General features: G+C 47.5%; 1 protein-coding gene across 1 annotated transcript in view; it reads right to left on the bottom strand.

Moving 5' to 3' along the window:
- The window catches only part of Wdr62 (WD repeat domain 62), a 77,636-nt gene that overhangs the window by 46,161 nt on the left and 12,839 nt on the right, over positions 1 to 18,636 (bottom strand). Inside the window, exons 8-13 of the mRNA XM_077681220.1 lie at positions 15,357 to 15,542; positions 12,414 to 12,767; positions 6,197 to 6,325; positions 6,050 to 6,113; positions 4,793 to 4,907; positions 3,393 to 3,702 (exon numbers count right to left, since the gene is read on the bottom strand). Of these exons, the coding sequence (XP_077537346.1) occupies positions 3,393 to 3,702; positions 4,793 to 4,907; positions 6,050 to 6,113; positions 6,197 to 6,325; positions 12,414 to 12,767; positions 15,357 to 15,542 (1,158 nt within the window). The remainder of the gene's footprint in view (positions 1 to 3,392; positions 3,703 to 4,792; positions 4,908 to 6,049; positions 6,114 to 6,196; positions 6,326 to 12,413; positions 12,768 to 15,356; positions 15,543 to 18,636) is intronic.

Genomic DNA, 18,636 nt, shown 5'->3' with positions numbered 1-18,636 from the left:
GCGTGCACCTGACTACAATGCAGACACCGCTGCCCTATTTATTTATTTATTTACCTATTAACATACCTACATTCGCCCTATAGCCGCGAAAACAGCAGATTACCGCAACACACTCAATGGAAAATAGTAGGGATGGGCAAATAATGAATTCGAGGCACAAAGTGAATTCGAAGCGAATAGTGACTTGGTCGAATAATTTTGAATCGAATAGTCTGAATAGTAGCACAAATTTCAAAGAAAAAACAAGCAAATTGTGACCCGACTAGGCATTAGAACTGACGTGGGCACAGCATTTCATGGAACTATTACCAGTTGCGTATTTATTCAGAAATTACATGTACAGCTTTCCTTTACTGTATTCACAAGTTTTCGTAAAGAAATACTAATTGCTCCACACGCGCTGGGAGAACAGGAGCTGCTGACAGCATTTCTTGCAGTCGAATACAGCCTCACTCCTTACTTGCATGCCCAGAATTGAAAGGTACTTTCGTGCCACCTTGGCAAGGCGAAAACACCAACACAAAAACACCAGCACTAGTAGTCACTAAAAAAAAATGTGGCATGCAGTTGGTTCCAGAGTTTGTACCGTCACTTAGAAGCTCGGCTAAAAAAATAGTATTGTAGCCATTAGTATCCGCGGCCATAGCCAACCAAAGTGCAAGTTAGAGGCCGCCATTTTAAACAGTGTTCAGCTAATTCCGCGTCAAATCAACAGTAAAAGTGCACCGGCTTGGTGCAACTGTGTCAGCAACGGTGTCGTTTCAGTGCACCCTTCGAACGGAAAGTGTGATGGTGGCCCAGAGCTTGTCGAACCTCTAGGCAAGGCGACAACTTGGCACTGATGATAGAAATGTCCGCATTGGCGGGGCCTTGCAACAAGCCTGGGATGACATCTCGAAAGGCTTGACCGAAAAGCTTGGCTTTTGGCTGCCTACTCCAAAGCCCTGAATAATTAAAAAAAATCGAATACCTGCCTGCATTCAGATTGAAGCTGTAGCATTGCGGCGAATACAGAGCAATTCGATCGAATATTTGACGACACCGAGTATTTGTCCATCCCTAGAAAATAGCTACAAGTCATGTTGCGCTTGTGTGCAAGTGCTGCCATGGCGAAACGGACAACAGAACATTGTGTGGCAGGGCGTTCTTATCTTTAATAGTTTTTAGAATAAGACACTTGGAATCCAGATGTGCGCCACAAATATTCACAAATGTTCTTGCTCTTATCTCTTCACCTGGATGTATACGTGGCGGGCTGAAGGTACTGATGTTGATCCATTGCCACCTGCTCTCAACAATCTGCTTTAGGAATAACACAAAGAAAAGGTGCGCTGGAATTTCAGAGTGTCCCATGAGACATAGCATTGTAAACTTGAAACAATAATATCACAACTGTACGAGCTAGAAACAAAGTGCACAGCAGAATTTTGAATTGCCTCAAATTTATTTGGGTCCCAAATCAAGCGAGTATACTCAAAAGTTGACCGTACGTGCACACCATGCTGGTTTTCTGTAGGCTTGCTTGCAGTGTTGCCTTCTAATGATTGTATACTTCAGACTGCCAGCATGTAGTTTCTGGGGACCAGGGTGGAAACCTGGAGCATCATTTTGAGCTGCGCTATCAGGAGGTATACGACAAGGAGTGCTCAGATGTTCTCAGATATTTTTTTTTTTGTGTGTGTGCAGTTAAAGGAGCCATGAAGAGATAATACAACTTCGTTTAATTTGAAAGAACTAAGATTCAGTATCTCACTAAGCTCCATTACAGCCCCAAAACATGTTTTTTTAACGAAAAAAAAAAGCAAAAAGTATTTAAAAACCTTCAGATTTTGCACCACAGTGACGTGTTATGAGCAAGAATGACGTCATACGGGCCAACAATAAAACATAATTTTCAGTGCGTTAACTGCACGTTAACATTCAAGTGATGCGGTCAAATGGAACTAGAGGCCCTATTACAGACGTCCAGTCATGTGGCGTCGCGACAGGTCAGTTAGGCAGCCGCCAATCGCACAAACAAGGTTCCGTGACGTCATAGAAAAGTTGCGAGAAATTGGCTAGGGGGTCGCGACTGCTTCGCACGTTTTCTTCAATATCTCCATTATTTCTTCGAAGATTGTGATGATATTGGTATCATTGTTATCGGGACTAAGCCGTCTTTTTAATAAGCCCAACTTATGTTTTGTTTTCATGGCTCCTTTAAGCTATTTAATGAAAATTTTTTAGAAAAAATATTATCCATCACTTAATATTTTAACATAATTTTACGTTCTGAATATTCTTTAACATAATATCCTAAATCTCAATTATTCTTGCATGCAAACACATACCATTATGAACCATTATGAACCATTATTTTTTCGTTCAGAAGTTGAACCAAAACGAAACTTTAATTCATGGAGTGAAACAGAAACCGGAACGAAAAAAATTTCGTTCTGACACCTTGAGCACAACGCCTCAGCAACTGAGTCACCGCGGCAGGTTCACCAACTTGGCTCCATTTTTAAGAATGGACATGCTAACAAAACCAGTGGACTGCACCAATCAGACTGTTCCCACACTATTAACCTGAATTCTGAAGAAGCTAAAAGGCATAAACCAATGAATAAAACATAAACTGGGCGAAATGTATCTTTTAGTTTTTGTTTTATTCATAGGTTGGTGTATTTTAGAAGGATCAACATTTGGGCGAGGTGGTATTGGTTGAACATATTTGAACCACGGCGTAAAAACACAGACACCAGGGGAAGACAGCGTCAGACAGTGTAGGGGAAGACAGGATGACAGACAGTGTCGTCCTGTCGTTTTCTTCCCTTAATGTCTGTGTTGTTATGCTGCTGTTCGGTGCTTTTTAGATTCTTCAATGTGTCCTCCGGACCAGGTGAGTATCCGTCAACTGCTCGCTCCAATGTGCCTGCACTGATCCACCCTCTTCTTCCCTTGGTCTAACAACAGCATCGCCCACGACTTCATATCTGACCAAAACACCGATCAGTGCATGCAAGTAAGGGCGGCATCGACTCATTTCATGAAGGAACATTCAAAGATCCTCCCAAGGATTTTCTTGGGAGACAAAGTAGCAAAGCAGGGTGCCCAGCCCCCCATGACAACGCCAAAAGAGACTGCGTGCTTTGTCAGCTTTACTTAGAACCACAACTAGACCTCCGGAAGAACCCATGCACAAAAACTAATTTTGTCGGCGAAGAGCTGGTTATGTTTCGTGTTGATTCAAAATGTGTCCTTGTCCAAACTGATGCTCAGGGCTAGGCATTAGGGCATTTCAGCCCGTTTTGTGAAAAAGCAAAGGTCGCCTAGAGCACATGTGAAAGGTTTGGCCTTCCATTCCATCCCCACTGCCCCAGAGCAACCAGAGCCGCTGAGAGCGTGCCCACCTGCTGGGCCTTGCGGAAGACGATGGACTTGTCGGCGCCGCAGGAGATCATCTGCAGCGTGTTGGCACTGTTGCCCGTCCCCGTGCCCCCCCTGACGAAGCGGATGGCCGTGATGGAGGACGAGTGGTCGTCCAGGGTCTGCTGGAAGGCGTAGCCCTGCTCGGCGTCGAAGAGGTGCACGAAGCGGTCGCGGCTGCCCGAGGCCAGCAGGTGGCCCTCCCCCGGCGAGTACTCCAGGCACAGCACCTCCGAGTCGTGGGCCTCGATCTTGCACACCTCCTGGGCACCCGCCTGCTGCAGCTGGTGGATCCTGCACCACCGCCATTGGGCAGAAGAGGGCCCCCATGTTGCCACCGTCTCACCCCGTGCCCAGTCACACAATGTGCACCCTTTGCAAAACTCCCCGTAAGCCCCATGTATCAAAAAAATCAAAGCCGTTCCACTCAATGCGAAGGCTGTCGGAAGTGCAGAGCAGTGATTCGCCGTAACAGGCTGTAGCGCCGTTATCCGCTCACTGGTACCACCCCATGCAATTCAAATTTCCCGCCCCCTGCCTGAAACTGCGCCAGTGGGAGTTCCATTCTTTTTGTGCTTGCTTTCCTCCCGCACATGCCTGCGTTGCACAGCCACTTTTCTTCGCTTACTATCACAAAAACCAACCCAACAAGCGTTCCCAACTAAGTTAACGCGGTCGCTGCCGGTTAATTACGTATCTTTTGCCTCAAATGTACCTACAGTTTTCTTTGCGCTAAACAACAAGGAGAAGTATGACAAGTTTCGAATGCTTATCGCTATATAAACTGCTTGGCTTTCGGAGCCTCTGTGGCACGCTGGGACAACAGCCACTACGACGGAATGCCGTGTGGCTCTACTTGCGTCCAGCGAGCGAGCTATGACGACAAGGCGAGCCCCTAAAGTACTCTGCACTTAAAATAGGTCCCCAGTTGACCCCCTATGCTGGGAAAAAACAGGGGTTAGCAGGGGGCAAGCTGACTGGCCTGCCATCTGTCGGCAGAAAGCTGAAGTAGTACTCAGGTGCTTGCGGCTTCTGCTGTAAGTCATAAAAAGAAAACCGCGAAAACATTCACCTAATTTTAATGCTTCACAATCTGAAAAACAAGCTATTTTTTTATTAATTGGTGTTGTTAAGTAAATGTTCAGCAAAGTTCAGTTTTCGTCCCATGGGTACTGCGCCCACACACTAGTTCCTCAGCTTCAACGAAGCTGGGGCTAGTTCATGGCTACTCTAGTGTATGGCTATGGCTAGTGAGTAGCTAGTAAGTGGCTAGTGTATGGCTAGTGTAGTGTATGGCAGGGGCTACTCCGGAATCCGGCGGGATACCAGAGTAAAGTTTTGCAACTGGTGTGAGTTGAAGAAATTTTCCCATGCCGACACGCACCGAATGTTGCCCGTGCGGTCACCGGAGGCCAGGTGCTTGCCATCGGGGCTGATGCAGAGGCACCGCACACCGTTCTTGCCGTCGTACGTGGTGTCCACCTTGTCACTGCTCCCGCCTGCATGAAAGTACCCCCTTTTTTAAGTCAGCAACATATCAGCATACCGTGCACCACAGGGTAGCAGCTGGTGTCGGTCAACAAAAAGAACGAAAGCACCCATAACCACTTCGCAAGAAAGCAGCAGTAGAGAAGATGGAACAGGACAGGAAGTAGAAAAACACCTGCGCTTTATTTGTCCACTTCTCGTGTTTGTCTACTCCCTATACCGTCTGTTGCACTGCCACTTTCTTTCAACTTCAACTCTTCCGGGATTCCTACAACCACGTTCATCTGCTTCTACGAGCACCCATGCTGTTTGTTTCCATAAGCAGGAAGCAGGTTACAGGCCTCAAAACTACCTCCTTTCCACACGCTGTGCACGTCTCTGCATGCCTCACAGCTTCAATGGTGCTGCACAGAGCTAGTGAAACAAAGTGAGGTGCCCTTGGCAATGTCTCCGTGCCTGCAGTCATACTTCAGCCATGCTCAGACAGACTGCGCTCATTGCTACCACAGACAGTTGTGTAAGGGCAGCTATCTCTTTTGCTTTCTCTCCCTCTTTTTAACGATTTGAGAGGAGTAATGCCCTGACACCGATGAGCAGTTTCTGACAACGCGCTGCCATTGCAAACTTGACAAATCCACGCACTGCACTGCTCCCTCAACCTCCTCCTGAGACAGGGCTGACTCGAACTTATTTGCAAAGGACTTGTTTCTCCTAACCAGCAAAAAGTCCCCAACGGTCTGCCAGTCACGGCACCTAGATCCGAGATCACTGCAGCCAACAAGTGGAGCGCCTGTGCCCCAAGTAGGGGTACGGTAGCCACGCAGCCCTCTGGTACATTTTCTCTGCCTAGATCTGAGACTCGTGCATGGCCCTTATGTGGTGAATACACAAGTGGCACACACCGCAAAAGCATCGACATTCAGGCAGCTTGGTATTGGTTTACCATCTAGAAGGACACCGTAGTGGACCAATACACGGGAAAAAGAAGACGACAGGACGACACTGAAAACAGGACAACAGCACATCATCCTGGCGTCTTTTTTTTTTTTTTTATCATGTACTGGTCCACTACGGTGCCCTTCAAGATGGTAAAGCGGCATGCAGGCTGCAAACCCCATGCTGCCAGCTGTGGACCTGTGAGGGGGTACCTGACCTTGGAAGTCGGCGTCACAGATGAAGGTCAGGTTCGGGTCCATGTACAGGATACTGAGCAGCTCCTGTGTGGGTCAAGGGAGGCAACACACGTGAGTGGAGGAAGAGACGGGGTGAAGAGAGGAAGGAGAAAAGCAAGCCCACTCACGGGGCAGTAGATGTTTCGGCTGGCAGCCCCCCGCTCCAAGTTCCACACCCGGATGGTGTCGTCGCTCGAGCACGTCAGGAAGGTTCCCGCAGGCAGCAGCAGCTCACCGCCTCCGTTGTGCGGGTAGCACTGCACCAGCCAGCAAACACCCTTTACTTGCGGGGCAGCCAAAGGCGTGCCCCACAGCCAGCCAAGCTGCGTTCGCCCCCCCTCATGTGATGGACACCTTGATACCGGAAGCACACAACTATCGGAACACGGGGGTGTCCCAGTGCCCGGCCACAACCTCCCAATGCCAACGCAAGCCCAATCCTGCTGAGGTAGCCCGCCACCCCACTGTCTTTGTCCCTCCCTCCAACAGAATTGAACAGAACTGCGGTGGGATCACAACTGAAGGCATGGATTGCCCAATGAGGGAAAGGAGATGATGCATCTGGGACCTCCGCGGCACCTTTCTGTACCCCCGAAAGCTCGCCTTCTTTGCCAAGGCATAAACTGCACGACAAAGGTTCAGCCAATGTGCCCCTGTGGCCAACAACCCTCATAAATGGGTCTCAAAAGGTCATCATCTAGGTGCTTGTCGTAACATACCAAACTCCATCAAAACAATACCAAATATGTTGCCGTCCCTAAAACATTACTTCAGAATTCAAGTACAATAAACCAGAATCGTTAACTTGAATGTAAAGAACACAACTGTACAAACACTAAACAATGTAACTTGCTGCCAATTATTTTACTTGTGTGCGACAATCAACCATTTTTGCCCAGGATTGTATTTTTGAAAATATTTCTGTAATGGATCCAATACTAGCCGTACAGGCTATGGATCCAGGTGCCTTATCAACATGTTTTTGTGATGTTTTTCTATGAAATTAGCTACTTTGTTCTTGTTCTGTTCTTAACGCCAACTCAAGGAGAGAGCTTGGTCGGTGGATTTATCAGCAGGGTGCACATGCTTGGCAGTTAGGCCAGCTGATTGCAACACTCCTGGAGCCTGAGGTCACAGACAAGGCCTTCACAGTACAGGAGGAGGCGCTTTGCGGACAGCATACTGCTCAAATGCTTCCAGCTGCTCCGATTTTGCGACAGTGACAGCCAAAACACACGCCCCGAATGTTATATCCATACCCCTCCCTTGGTTCCCTGCCTGGCCCCATGCCTCTTGGTATCCTTGAAGACAACGGTGTGATGGGACCCGTCTGGTCATGATGCATGGTCCTGTGACCAAAGCTCCTGTGGGGGAGCTCAAATGTTACAAACAATGGGTAGAAGTGGAAATGGACTGCGTGGCTCGAAATGTGGCTATGAGTGTGTAAACTGTGTTTCTTTAAAGGGATACTGAAGCACTTTTTACAAAAAAAGAGCTTTTGCTCCCATTTTATCATTTTTCATACGGCGAACTCGAAAATCAAGTCAAAACTTGGCATAAACTATTAAAAAGCACTTAATTTTGGCAAAAATGAACAACGGGTGCCTAGGGGCATGTGGCGAACCTCACCGCCGTTCGTGATTGGTCAAGTCTTCGTGACGTCGTCGTGAGGACCCTCGGAGGAGGCGGAGCATGAAACGCGTTCCCAGCGGGTCGTCGCGGTAGAAAACGCTGTATTTGCATTTGGCCAGTCCGAGTAGTGAGTTTATCGTACACCCGTACTGTTCGAGCCTCTCGCCCGTGCACGAGCGGCGACGGCGACAAGTGCCGGCGACGAACAACACTTCCGAGGAATACGTGTCCCAACCGGCAACGTTCACCCGCATGGGAAACAGCTGAGTCGCCAAGCCATCGGCCAACTGCCGAGTTGGCCGACCGCGCTGTCATACTACGCCGACGGCGAAACAAACACGTCGGCCGATGGAAAGTCGCCGTAGTGTGACTGGTTCGCCGACCGAAGAAGCCAACAAAATCGGTCACCCGACCGGTCGCCCGACGCGTCGTCGGGAATCGACCGAGAAGCGAAAACTGCTCCCCGACAACATCTGTGCCGCAATGAATGCGGCTCTATTTTGATAGTTTCTGGAGTGTAATAAACTCAGTAAGGTCCACGAAGCCCATGCAACTCAACACTAGCGCTAATGCAATCCGTATTTTGGCTTTCGACGCTTCGGCTGTGCTCTTCGGCGCCGCCGCTACCCCGGAGCTGCAAGCTGTAAATGGTGTGCGAACGGCTCGCCTGTAGAAAATGTAAGGTCAGTTTCGTGCAGAAGAGTTACGGAGGGTAATTTGGGTAATAAGGCATCAATATCGGCCAAGGTTTTTCATGTGAAACGTAAAACCAAAGTACGACAAGCTCTATCCCCGCAGTGGGAAATCGCAGTCGCAGCCGCGCACACACATTTTTGCGAGCGTTTTCGCGAAGCAGCGGAGTTGATGGCGATAAGCTATTGTGGGGGCTTCGGGGAACCTTGCTGTGCAAGCGCTTTTTAAGAAATTTCAGTTTACCAGTCAGGAATTCGGTAAACCAGCTAGTAAACACCGACGTATGACACGGAAGGATGGGCCTCCATCTATTACCTAGGCTATTTTGCACTGTGTCGCCATTTGTGCGGTGGTGCAGTGCTCTCGCGCGTCGCGCCCGTGCGCTCAACTTCGCGGGTTCAATTCCCGCCGAAGTCTTTTTTTTTTTTTTTTTTTTTTTTAAGGGGGTATGGTTTGCGTATGCAATTTGTGAATCATTTTCTGCGCTGATTTTGAGAAGCAACCACCTTTTCAATGGAAAATTTCCTTCGAAACATGCAAGTGGCGTCTTGAGCCACAACAATTAATTTCCCTTTTCTCGCACCGTGCTTCTCGGAAATGCGGTACCATGGTGCAAAGTATATATCCTTCTTTATTAGAGGAGGTTAAATTTCTGCTGACGTACGCACTAATTTATATGCAAATTTTAAGTGCTACAGAGGTCTTTTCACCGGGGGTTCATCCATAACATCCATATTATTACTGTCGCGGCACCAGCGCACAGCTCTTTTCTCTTTGTCCGTGATCCAACAAGTTCAGGAGTACATACGGTACAAGCAGCGCACACGCCAGTACGCACCAACGGCTTCAGTCGTGCAGCGGCGACACGATACTCCAATTTTGATTAGAGAGAGCCGCTCCTCACATGTTTTTTGCGACGTCACCACTGCTGTTCCAGATTTTAGAGCCGATATCCCGCCGCTGGGGCTATTGTAACTGCAGTGGCGTCGTCACTTAGTTCAGCATGAGCTATATTGAAACGCTTTGGTCAGTAGTGGTCCCTTCTGAGGCACTCATATCACGATAAGCATGTTTTCATAACAGGTGTTCATGCGCGCACTGCGTTACAATGACCGACGAAGAAGATTGCTGCTGTTGCCAGGAGATACGGGAGGTTCGAGAGAGGCAAAGGCACCCCAGGTGCACCACAACCACCAGAAAACTAAAAAAATGTGTGCCTCAACAGGGCTGTGCTGGAGGTTGCACTTCGACAGAATGGCATCCCGATACTGCCTAGAAGCAGCCTGTCTGGGAATGTCTGGAACACAACGCACTCGCCTTTGTTGGCTTGAAGTGTTCCCTCTTTACAGTAGCAACCCACTGAGCAGCGAGTTTCGGCTCCCGCGGGAAGCTGTGAAAGACCACTTTATCGCGGCCATAGGTGCTGTTGCAACCGAATGCCGAGCAGAACCTCGGCATGGTTACTCCGCTTCCTCGGCACGATTGTGAAGCAGTACAACGCAGCACTGAAAAAGTTTCCACTACTAGTTGCTAAATTAAAACAAAACACAGCACGGGGCCCAGGGAAGCTAACGCTGGCGGACGGCACGCTGAGAAAGGCAGCAGCAGGGGCCGAACACTTGCCGCGGCGGCCGATCGCTCCTCACGACGACGTCACCACGACCCCTTTCACTCTCGTGCCGTCCTCCTCCCCTGCGCTCCGCGCGTCGCGGGGGCGTGGCGATGGCGCTTGTTTATTCGCCTATTACGCCGCTATTTCAACCAAAAAAAAAGAAAAAGACCTCGTAGGTTAGGTGTTTAAGGTCAACGTTTCCGAATTTCTGTGTATTCAGCAAATTGAAAACTGCCTCAGTTTCCCTTTAAGGGGGGGACACTGGTCTTGAGGACATTTTTGTTATTTTTTAACCTATGTGCTTGAGATTTACACATTGAATGTATTTCAACCGCCTGAGCACAAATATGCAGTCAGTTTTCCCCTATGGGGTGTAAGTTTAGAGTTGTGCAACATGTTATGTCACTCCGTTTCGGGCAATTTTTTCATTATGTACCTATGAAATTCTCAAGTAGCTTTTATCCCTTTGTGCTCGAGAAGGACCAGGGAGTGCAACTATACCACTGCAGTAATTTTAGCATGGTTTCTGCAAACGCTGTAAAATTCGTAAATGTCAGGTCATCAATTTACGATGTTTTTGTAAAACTAACTATAAAATCTTGTGCTAGCAAAAAGAAATTCTGTACTTTTGTGGTTTTATTGCACTGTTCAGTTCATAAGCTTTCAAATGCAGCAAAAATGATATAAATCGAACCAGTACATCCCAAGATATTGTACCCGACAGCTGACCATGTGGGAAAAAAATTGGTTCTGAGAAAACAGGGCACGAAGTTTGCAAACATAGGCAAAAATGGTCATTTAGGCGACTTCAAAGGGCGACAGCTTTGTGAATACTTATGATACAGCTACGATATTTTGCAGGTACATTATTTGGGACCTGTAGGTTACAAATAAAATTAATACAGAAAATTTATTTTTTGGCAAATTTTCGGTCCTCAAGACCAGTGTCCCCCCTTAAGAGCAAAACATTTAATCACGCAATTTGCTGTTTTCAAAATATGAAATGCACAAGAAAGTTAGTCACTACAAACAAGTGTTCTCCAAAATAAAACAGTGCATTTTGATAGAAAGCAGATGTGCGGATAGTGCAGAACCTTAGTGTCCGCCAACTGCCACCTTTGTGGACCGGGGACTTGAACTATTTGTAAAAATCTCTCCGCTGGTAGTTTTAATATTACAGTCAAACCTCACGATAACGAAATCCTGCGAGTACAAAATTCCCGCAGCAACGAAATGTTTTCGGATCCCCAGCGAACGTCCATAGAAGCCGATGTATTTCATATCTCGTGGCAACAAAATGTTTTTGGAAAGTGATCCCATGTTAACGAAATTCACTGCAAGTCTGGTCAGCATTTCATCTACCCACTTGAGGCTAACAGTGTCCAAAAAGTGTTCAAATGCATTTTTTTTTTTTTTGGACTCAAAGTGTGTAAAAACTTCTGCCACAGTGCGCCTGCATGGCCGCTGCCATATTTGTTTGCATAAATAACTGTGCAACTGGCGGCCGCGGAGGCAGCCTTGCAGCGACACCACCAGGAGGCGATACATGGTGACACATGGCACGTCTTTGCTTTGGCTTGAACTACGGCTTTTCAAGCCAGCTACCGCTGAACAGTGCGTGTGCGTTTGTTGTGTGTGTGGCAATCAGCACGTTTCCTCTCAATCAAAACCGGAAGTATTTATCGCTACGAGATAAGTCAGCCATCATTGCCCAAGTCAGTGGACCAAGTGGAGGAAGGGAGAATAGCGCCAACGAGTTTGGAACTGCCTGCAGCTCGCTCTACTATTCTGAAAAGCAGGGAGGCCACTCTTTAATGGCGCACGTGCGCAAAACAAAACAATGACGGCTATAGCCTTTCTGGACATCAACGAAGCAGTGATCACTTAGTTTTGTGGACAGGATTGGAACAACGAGGTGCCGCTGTCTGGTAAAGGTCGTCAACAGAAGAAGCTGGCCTTCCCTTGCACGCTTGGACATACTCGGTGCAGAGGACCAGGGAGAAAAACGTGCAGAGAGGACAAACCCGCGGAATGTTTTGGATGCGTTTCTTATGATTCGGTCATTTTTAGGCGCGCACGACTAGCAATGAAGCACTTGAGGTGTGAGGGCTGAGCTGTGAAGTTACGGCACGGTAAAGCACGCAAAGTAACATAAGTGACCTTTGGAAATAAATTTTCGGTTTGCGGGCGATTTTTCTGTGGTTTATATTTCATACTCGCGGCAACGAAATTCCCTGAAACGCGAATTTTCCAGCTTTCCTTGGCAGATTTGTTATTGCAGGCTTCGACTGTATTGACAAACGTGTTTGTGCTCTTTCCGCTTACTGACTTTGTGGCCCTTGGTACGTGTCCCCGTGTTGAGTGACACAGCCCCCCACTCCCTCTCCCTCAGGGCGGTGCCAACCCACCTCGATGCCCCAGATGCAGGCGCTGTGGAAGAGGTAGGAGTGGCACTTCCCGATGCGCTTCAGGTCCCCCACGTCCCACACGAACAGGCTGTGGTCGTTGTACACGCACGTCAGCCGCCGGTGGACCTCGTCCAGGGCCAGGGCCACCGTGTGCGGGTGCCGGGCGCCCCCTCCGCCCACCACGGGAGGCGGAGGGGCCACTCCCGCGGTGGCCAGGTCCAGGCCCAGCGGGTGGGGCCGCGGGAGGGTGGCCAGGAAGTTCAGGGTGGACGGGCTGAAGCAGCGCACCACGCCGTCCGCACAGCCCACAAACAGGCAGTCCCGGCCCACCGTGATGCAGTTGGCGCAACTGCTCTGTTGGGGGGGCAAAAGGGAGGGGTGGGGGGCATCACTACTATGTATTATAATGGTACAGCGCAACAAACGTGTTATTGCAGTAACATGACAGGCTTCTGCAATAAAAGTTCAGTTGGGCGTCAGCGCTCATCCCGTGTGCCTCAGCTTTAGTCCTTCTTTTTGTTGCGTTGCATTATTAAGATGGACTACCAAGTCACCCAATACTGCACTCTTCTTGATCACTATCGTCGTTCTGCTCCCCTCCCCCTCATTTCGTGATGATGACAGCTCTGCAACTCTCGTACTGTACGCTGTTTTATTGCACGTTATTGCATTTTATTGCACATTAGTCTTGAAAACAACAACCAGCACCAATGATAAGAAATCAGTTTTACTTCAAAACACCTTCTGTATGTTAGAGGAACACCAAAGTCATCGGTATGTACATAGGTACAGGTCCCTATTAATTAAGAGACATTCGATTCTTCATGCTAAGCAAACTATATTGGTTATAACTTTTGCCATGCCTTCAGGACAACAAACTTTGTACTTGCGTAAGCAATCCAAAGAACATGCAGTATTCTCTTGTAGACAGTGCAGAAGGTTACGGACAAACTGTACCAAGTACACGCTCTGCCTGGGTAAGTGCGCAGATGGTCTTGTACACTTCACAAATAATGTTTCCAAAAAAGCGCCTAAAAGAATTTTCATTCAGTGCAAGAACTGTGTTTACTTGACTTTTTTTTCCATTCTCAGTCAGTTCATTTTTTCTCATCTGCAGATTGAAATTCAAGTTTCTTCCCCCATTCTGCCAACATCTGCATCACCAATTTCTTTATCTGATGCCTTAAAGTGATTCTTTTTTTGTGCACGAAGAGGTTTACTGTGTTTTGCATATGCTGTGAATGTCGGACGTTTCCCTGTGTATCCAGTGCAAGAAGCAGTGGTGTAGCCAGGGGGAAGAGGAGGGGTTTGGGGGGTTCAACACCTCCCCTCCTCTCCCTGCCCCAGCCCAATTTTATTGATAGATGTTTCCTTCTCTTCCGTTTCAGCAAACGTGTATAAAATGTATGATTGACTTCCTAGAACTACACGCACACTATACTGAAAGCACGGCACCCCCACCCCAGAATAAATTTCTGGCTATGCCACTGGTAAGAACCCCATAAACGAGCGTTTGAACACAACTACGCTCCACTCAGAGAAAGAGCCATTCTCAGGCTGTGCTTTTTGCTGCTTCTCTGACTTCTATAAACGAAGGGAACCAATAAATGAAAAAAAAGGAGAGAAAAAATAGAAGCGGCACTACTAAATAAGCACGGAACTTAATAGTAGAACAGGCAGATTGGCACACTCCCAAGTGGTGGCAATAGCAAGCCGTACATGGTGGCGTGAAAAGTAAATTCCATTGCTCGAGCCATGTCTGCGAATGAAAGTGCCAGTGAACAACCTGGGTCCAAATTTCAGTTTTGCCCATTTTATTTCTGTCTCAAAGTGCCCATTTTGAGCAAGCCCTGATTGCCTAAAAGCAGATGATCAGGTGTGATGCAACACAAGCAAGGCAGTGAGTAAGTTTACCGTATTTTCGCTCGTATAACCCACCCCTGCATATAATCTGCACCCCCACTTTCAGCCCGCCTTAAAAGAAAAAAAAAAATCCTTGCGTATTGCCCGCACATTTGATTCAGGAAAGGCTGCACCAAAGCTCAAGCAACTCAAAAGCTGCACCAATGCTCAAGCAACACATCACATCCTATGTAGACAGAAAAAGCAAATATTTAGCAAGTGCAATACACTGACTGCAAGACAAAAGTCACAATTCACTCAGTGTCACTGCTCTCGCTACAGCTATCACTTGAGCCACAGTCCTCACTGTTGTACACAAGGTCATCTTCACGGCACAATGTGCATTGCCGTGAAGCTGCACTAAAGGAAAAGCCCCGCGTATTATCCGCAGCCCTACTTTGCCACTGAAATTTTCGCATTTTGGGTACGGGTTATACGCGCGAAAATATGGTATGTGCCCATCTTTGGTCAGAGGCCTTGCAAGTGCACCTACGTCACAGCTGAAGGGACGTCTTTGAAATGGGCACAGCTCACAGTTCTGCCCTGGGTGTGCCCCAGACGTACTTTTTGTACTTTCACAACTGTCAAGAGAGCTAAAGAAGGACCCAGTGGTGCTTATTTGCTGGCTTTGCAATGTCCACGAGAAACATACTTCCATTACAGGTAAACACGATGTGACCTTGCATTGAATTCTGACGTACACCCCTAGAGTGGAAAAATGTGTTTGTGTACAAGTGATGTCATTTCTCGGTACGAATTTGTAAACTTCGGTTCCGAGTATGTGAATGTCAACTGTAACATTGTCAACTCTGTAAATCGGTTATGGTAGTTATTTGTGGTAGCATTTTTGGAATTTTATTATTGACACGAGACATGTTCGTCTGCACTCGCCTCAATTGAACTGCATGTACCTGTTACAATGCACCCGACATTAGCATTTGCCGATGGGTCCAGTACAAATGAATGTATTGTACGTCATTTATGAATAAACGTTTCAAACCTTCTTACCGCACTAGCGCATACAATCAATCGTCCACTCACCCTGAGCTCAACCCACTTGTCGAGGAGGCGGCGGCTGTTGAACTCGCACAGGAGTCCCGAGCGGGTGATGGCGAACGTGCTGCCCTGGCAGTCGCCACGGCCGCACGCCACCCCGCAGAAGTAGTTGTTGCGCTGGTCCCCCAGGATGGCCGACCGACCCATCAGCGGCACCGGCTCTGGCTTGTACTGGCATCGAGGACAGGCGAAAACAGCTATTATCAACACACAGCCTCCTCTCAAAACCAATGACCAGGAATACGCAGCACGGGGTCCACCCACAACAGGGAGCCACCCGGTGCCATTCCCTCCTCCTTTTTTTTTTAAAGTTTCCTCCCCCACTGTCAACAAAGTCCGACTACCTTTAATTGAACTTGGGTGAAGGGCCTGTTGCGGGGTGTGGCACAGTGACCCGGCTGTCTTGACGTCTGGTGGTAGATGTGTGGTGGTGGATTGTAATGTAGGCTATGGTGGTGGATTGTAATGTAGGCTATGTGATAACGGTGGCTTTGGTTGTATGAATATGTATGTGTGCTCATGATTAAACTTTTCAGATGCTAGTAGTGCTCCGTCCTGTGTTCTTTCCTGTCCAAGCATTGCTTGCACTTTACCCATCACAAATCTATACCCAACACACCCAACTCGCAGTTCTTCTTAGTGTCTTGATGGAGGCCACATTTTTATGGTTCTATTTAGATAGGCGCTCTGCTAGAGAAATGAAACCGCACCAAGATTTACACACGTCAGTGCAATCAGTGTTTTAGGTCAACTTTTATTCACACACTCAGTGGCCGTTACCTTTACAACTTTAGAATTGCCATAAACAAGATAACGGGCCTAAAGTTGACATATGGTCTGGTCCGTACAGTATCTGTCAATCGATTCAAAGTCCCTCATAAAGGGGTACTACAGTGTAGACCACTTATAACGTATGCCGTGGGAGCCACGAAAATTCGCACTATAAGCAGTACCGCACTATAAACAAAACATGCCCAAATACAGCCATATCGCAAGCTAGCTTTCAATCATTCTTTTTTTAACATCACCCAAACGAATGCCACTGAAAAACAGAGTTACGGCCTTCATTTCGTCTTTTCTTTTCTTTGCATCGGACGGTGCTGCACGGTCTTACAAACCACGAGCGTGGCTTTAACTTATACTCGGTGTGTATGTTTTGAGCGATCTGCATTTAGCGTGGCAGAGAAGGAAGCAGCCCGGCTTATGCCAGTGAGACAATGTGATAAGAACGGCAGCCGAATTTCTTTTAATTTTCACCGTACCTTCGCAATCCCAAAGGCGGTTGCTTATTGGCACAATGTACAGGTAATGGCAACCTCTGGTGTTCCGGCTGGCTCGACTCACTATCTTCAGATGTTCAAAAAGGAAAAGGATGGTTGCTTATCTGCACTAGGTTGTAATCACAACTTACTGTGCTCAAAGGAGGGAGGGCTATCTTCAGAGGTGTGCCAAGAGAAAGGGCAGTTGTGGCTATCACACGATAAACTGAAGACGCAAACTAAAGGTAAAGGGTGCCCTTTTTTTTTTTTTTCTGTGTCTAGGTTAGGGAAGAGAAGAGAGCACATGCTGCGTCAGATGGCTGAATCCATCTTCTTTCCTTCAGGGGTGAGACAGAGTTTTTGGAGCAGTGAAATCTCGATTTTGAAGCAGAAGAACCTGGATTTGGAGCAGTTAACGACATTAAATACGTGGTCTTAGGAGCATAAAAATAAATTTTTGGGCAACCAGGGGGAGCACTTTTTAATCGGTTTTGAACGTAAATAACCCTGAAACATCCTTTGAAAAAAGTTTTTTTCTACCAGAGGACCACAACATACTAGCTGCACTACCTTTTTACAAACCATTTTTAAATTCGTAAGCTTAGATAGTGTAGAGCGCCTTGAAAATATCGAATTGAAAAACTAAGCAATCTTAAGGCATTTTTAATCTCATGCGAATGCCGAAATTGTTATTTTTGTAATCCAAGACTCAGCTTTATGCACAAGTGTAGAGCAACAGCAAAAGTTGCGCAAAGCGAGGTGACAGACGTCACACCCAACCTGCTTTCCCGTTTCAAACCCCAAGGTACACGCTCGCTACGATTGTAATTTGAGTAACGTTGACATGTTCAGCCACCTCTCTTTTAGCGTTGAATTTCACTTCAGATAGATGAACTGTTAGTACTACCGTGCAATATTAGCCCGTCTCGCTATAGGACACTGCTTGAACATTTTGAGGCGATGTAGCTGCGCTGCCCCTTCTGCAGTGTCGACTGTCCCATTCCCACCACTCGCAAGGTCGCTCTCAAAGGCAGCAATGAGTCTGCAATGAGTCCGAAATTTCACTTCAAGCACGCACCGCACCTCACACTCAGTGCCATAATACGGCGAATTTGCGGGCCCCGCGTTGTTTTTGACGAACCCGTCTTTCGAGTCGCGCAACTTCCCGTAACAAACCAGACGAATAAATGTAAATCAGCCTCCCCCGTATCCAAAAACCATGGTAGAAATCTGTGAAGAGTGCTCTTCCTGAACTAGAGTGAACTAGCCTGACCCACGAGGAACTGCTTTGCCCAGCGGCCATGTTTTCCAATCTTCACCACACCAAGATGGCGGCGCGGCGCCCAGTAATGTCGTTCCGGAGATACGGCGCTCCGAAAATTGCCGTTTTTTCGTCAACTTGAACAAGTAGTTTGTCGCCTCAGTAAACATTAGTATTTTTTCTACAGGACTTTGCAATGGTTTTTGATGGGAAAACTTTAAAAACGGACAGAATATAACATGTGCAACCCGACAGGGTGACTTTCGGAAAAACTATTTCGGGGACATTTTTATGCGGGTTTTGTATTGAACGATCAATCAGTTAAACCTTTACAAAAAGCATCACCTGAGGGTGCTGGAAAATTATGCCGTCAGGAAGCATTTTTCCCTACTGAATACTGCCGCGGCAGCGTTTAAATCCCTGGCTCTCGGACTGTTTTGGAGCAGTTTGGTGCAATTTTTGCAATTTCCAAGCTTTTGGAGCAGCCTGGCGCAGGAAAACAAATTTGTATCAAAGCTGCGCAATATGCGCAGCTGTCTCACCCCTGTTCCTTCTTTTTTGCGACCCTAAAACAATGCCGCATCTGCACTGGTCGATCAGCGGACCTGCCAAAAACCGTACAATAAACGGTATTGCGCTGCGGGCAACCACGTTATATGTGGTAGACTTATGCATTGAGTCCTATGGGAGGCCTACCGGTGGTCAGGAAAACCCGCATTATATCCGGTCCTGCCCTATAAGCGGT

Source organism: Haemaphysalis longicornis, unplaced genomic scaffold (assembly GCF_048455015.1).
Source record: "Haemaphysalis longicornis isolate Haplotype H1 unplaced genomic scaffold, Haemaphysalis longicornis Haplotype H1 scaffold_8, whole genome shotgun sequence".
NCBI classification, from domain to species: domain Eukaryota; kingdom Metazoa; phylum Arthropoda; class Arachnida; order Ixodida; family Ixodidae; genus Haemaphysalis; species Haemaphysalis longicornis.
Note: the sequence above shows the minus strand (reverse complement) of the source record. Positions and strands in the feature narration are given on the sequence as shown.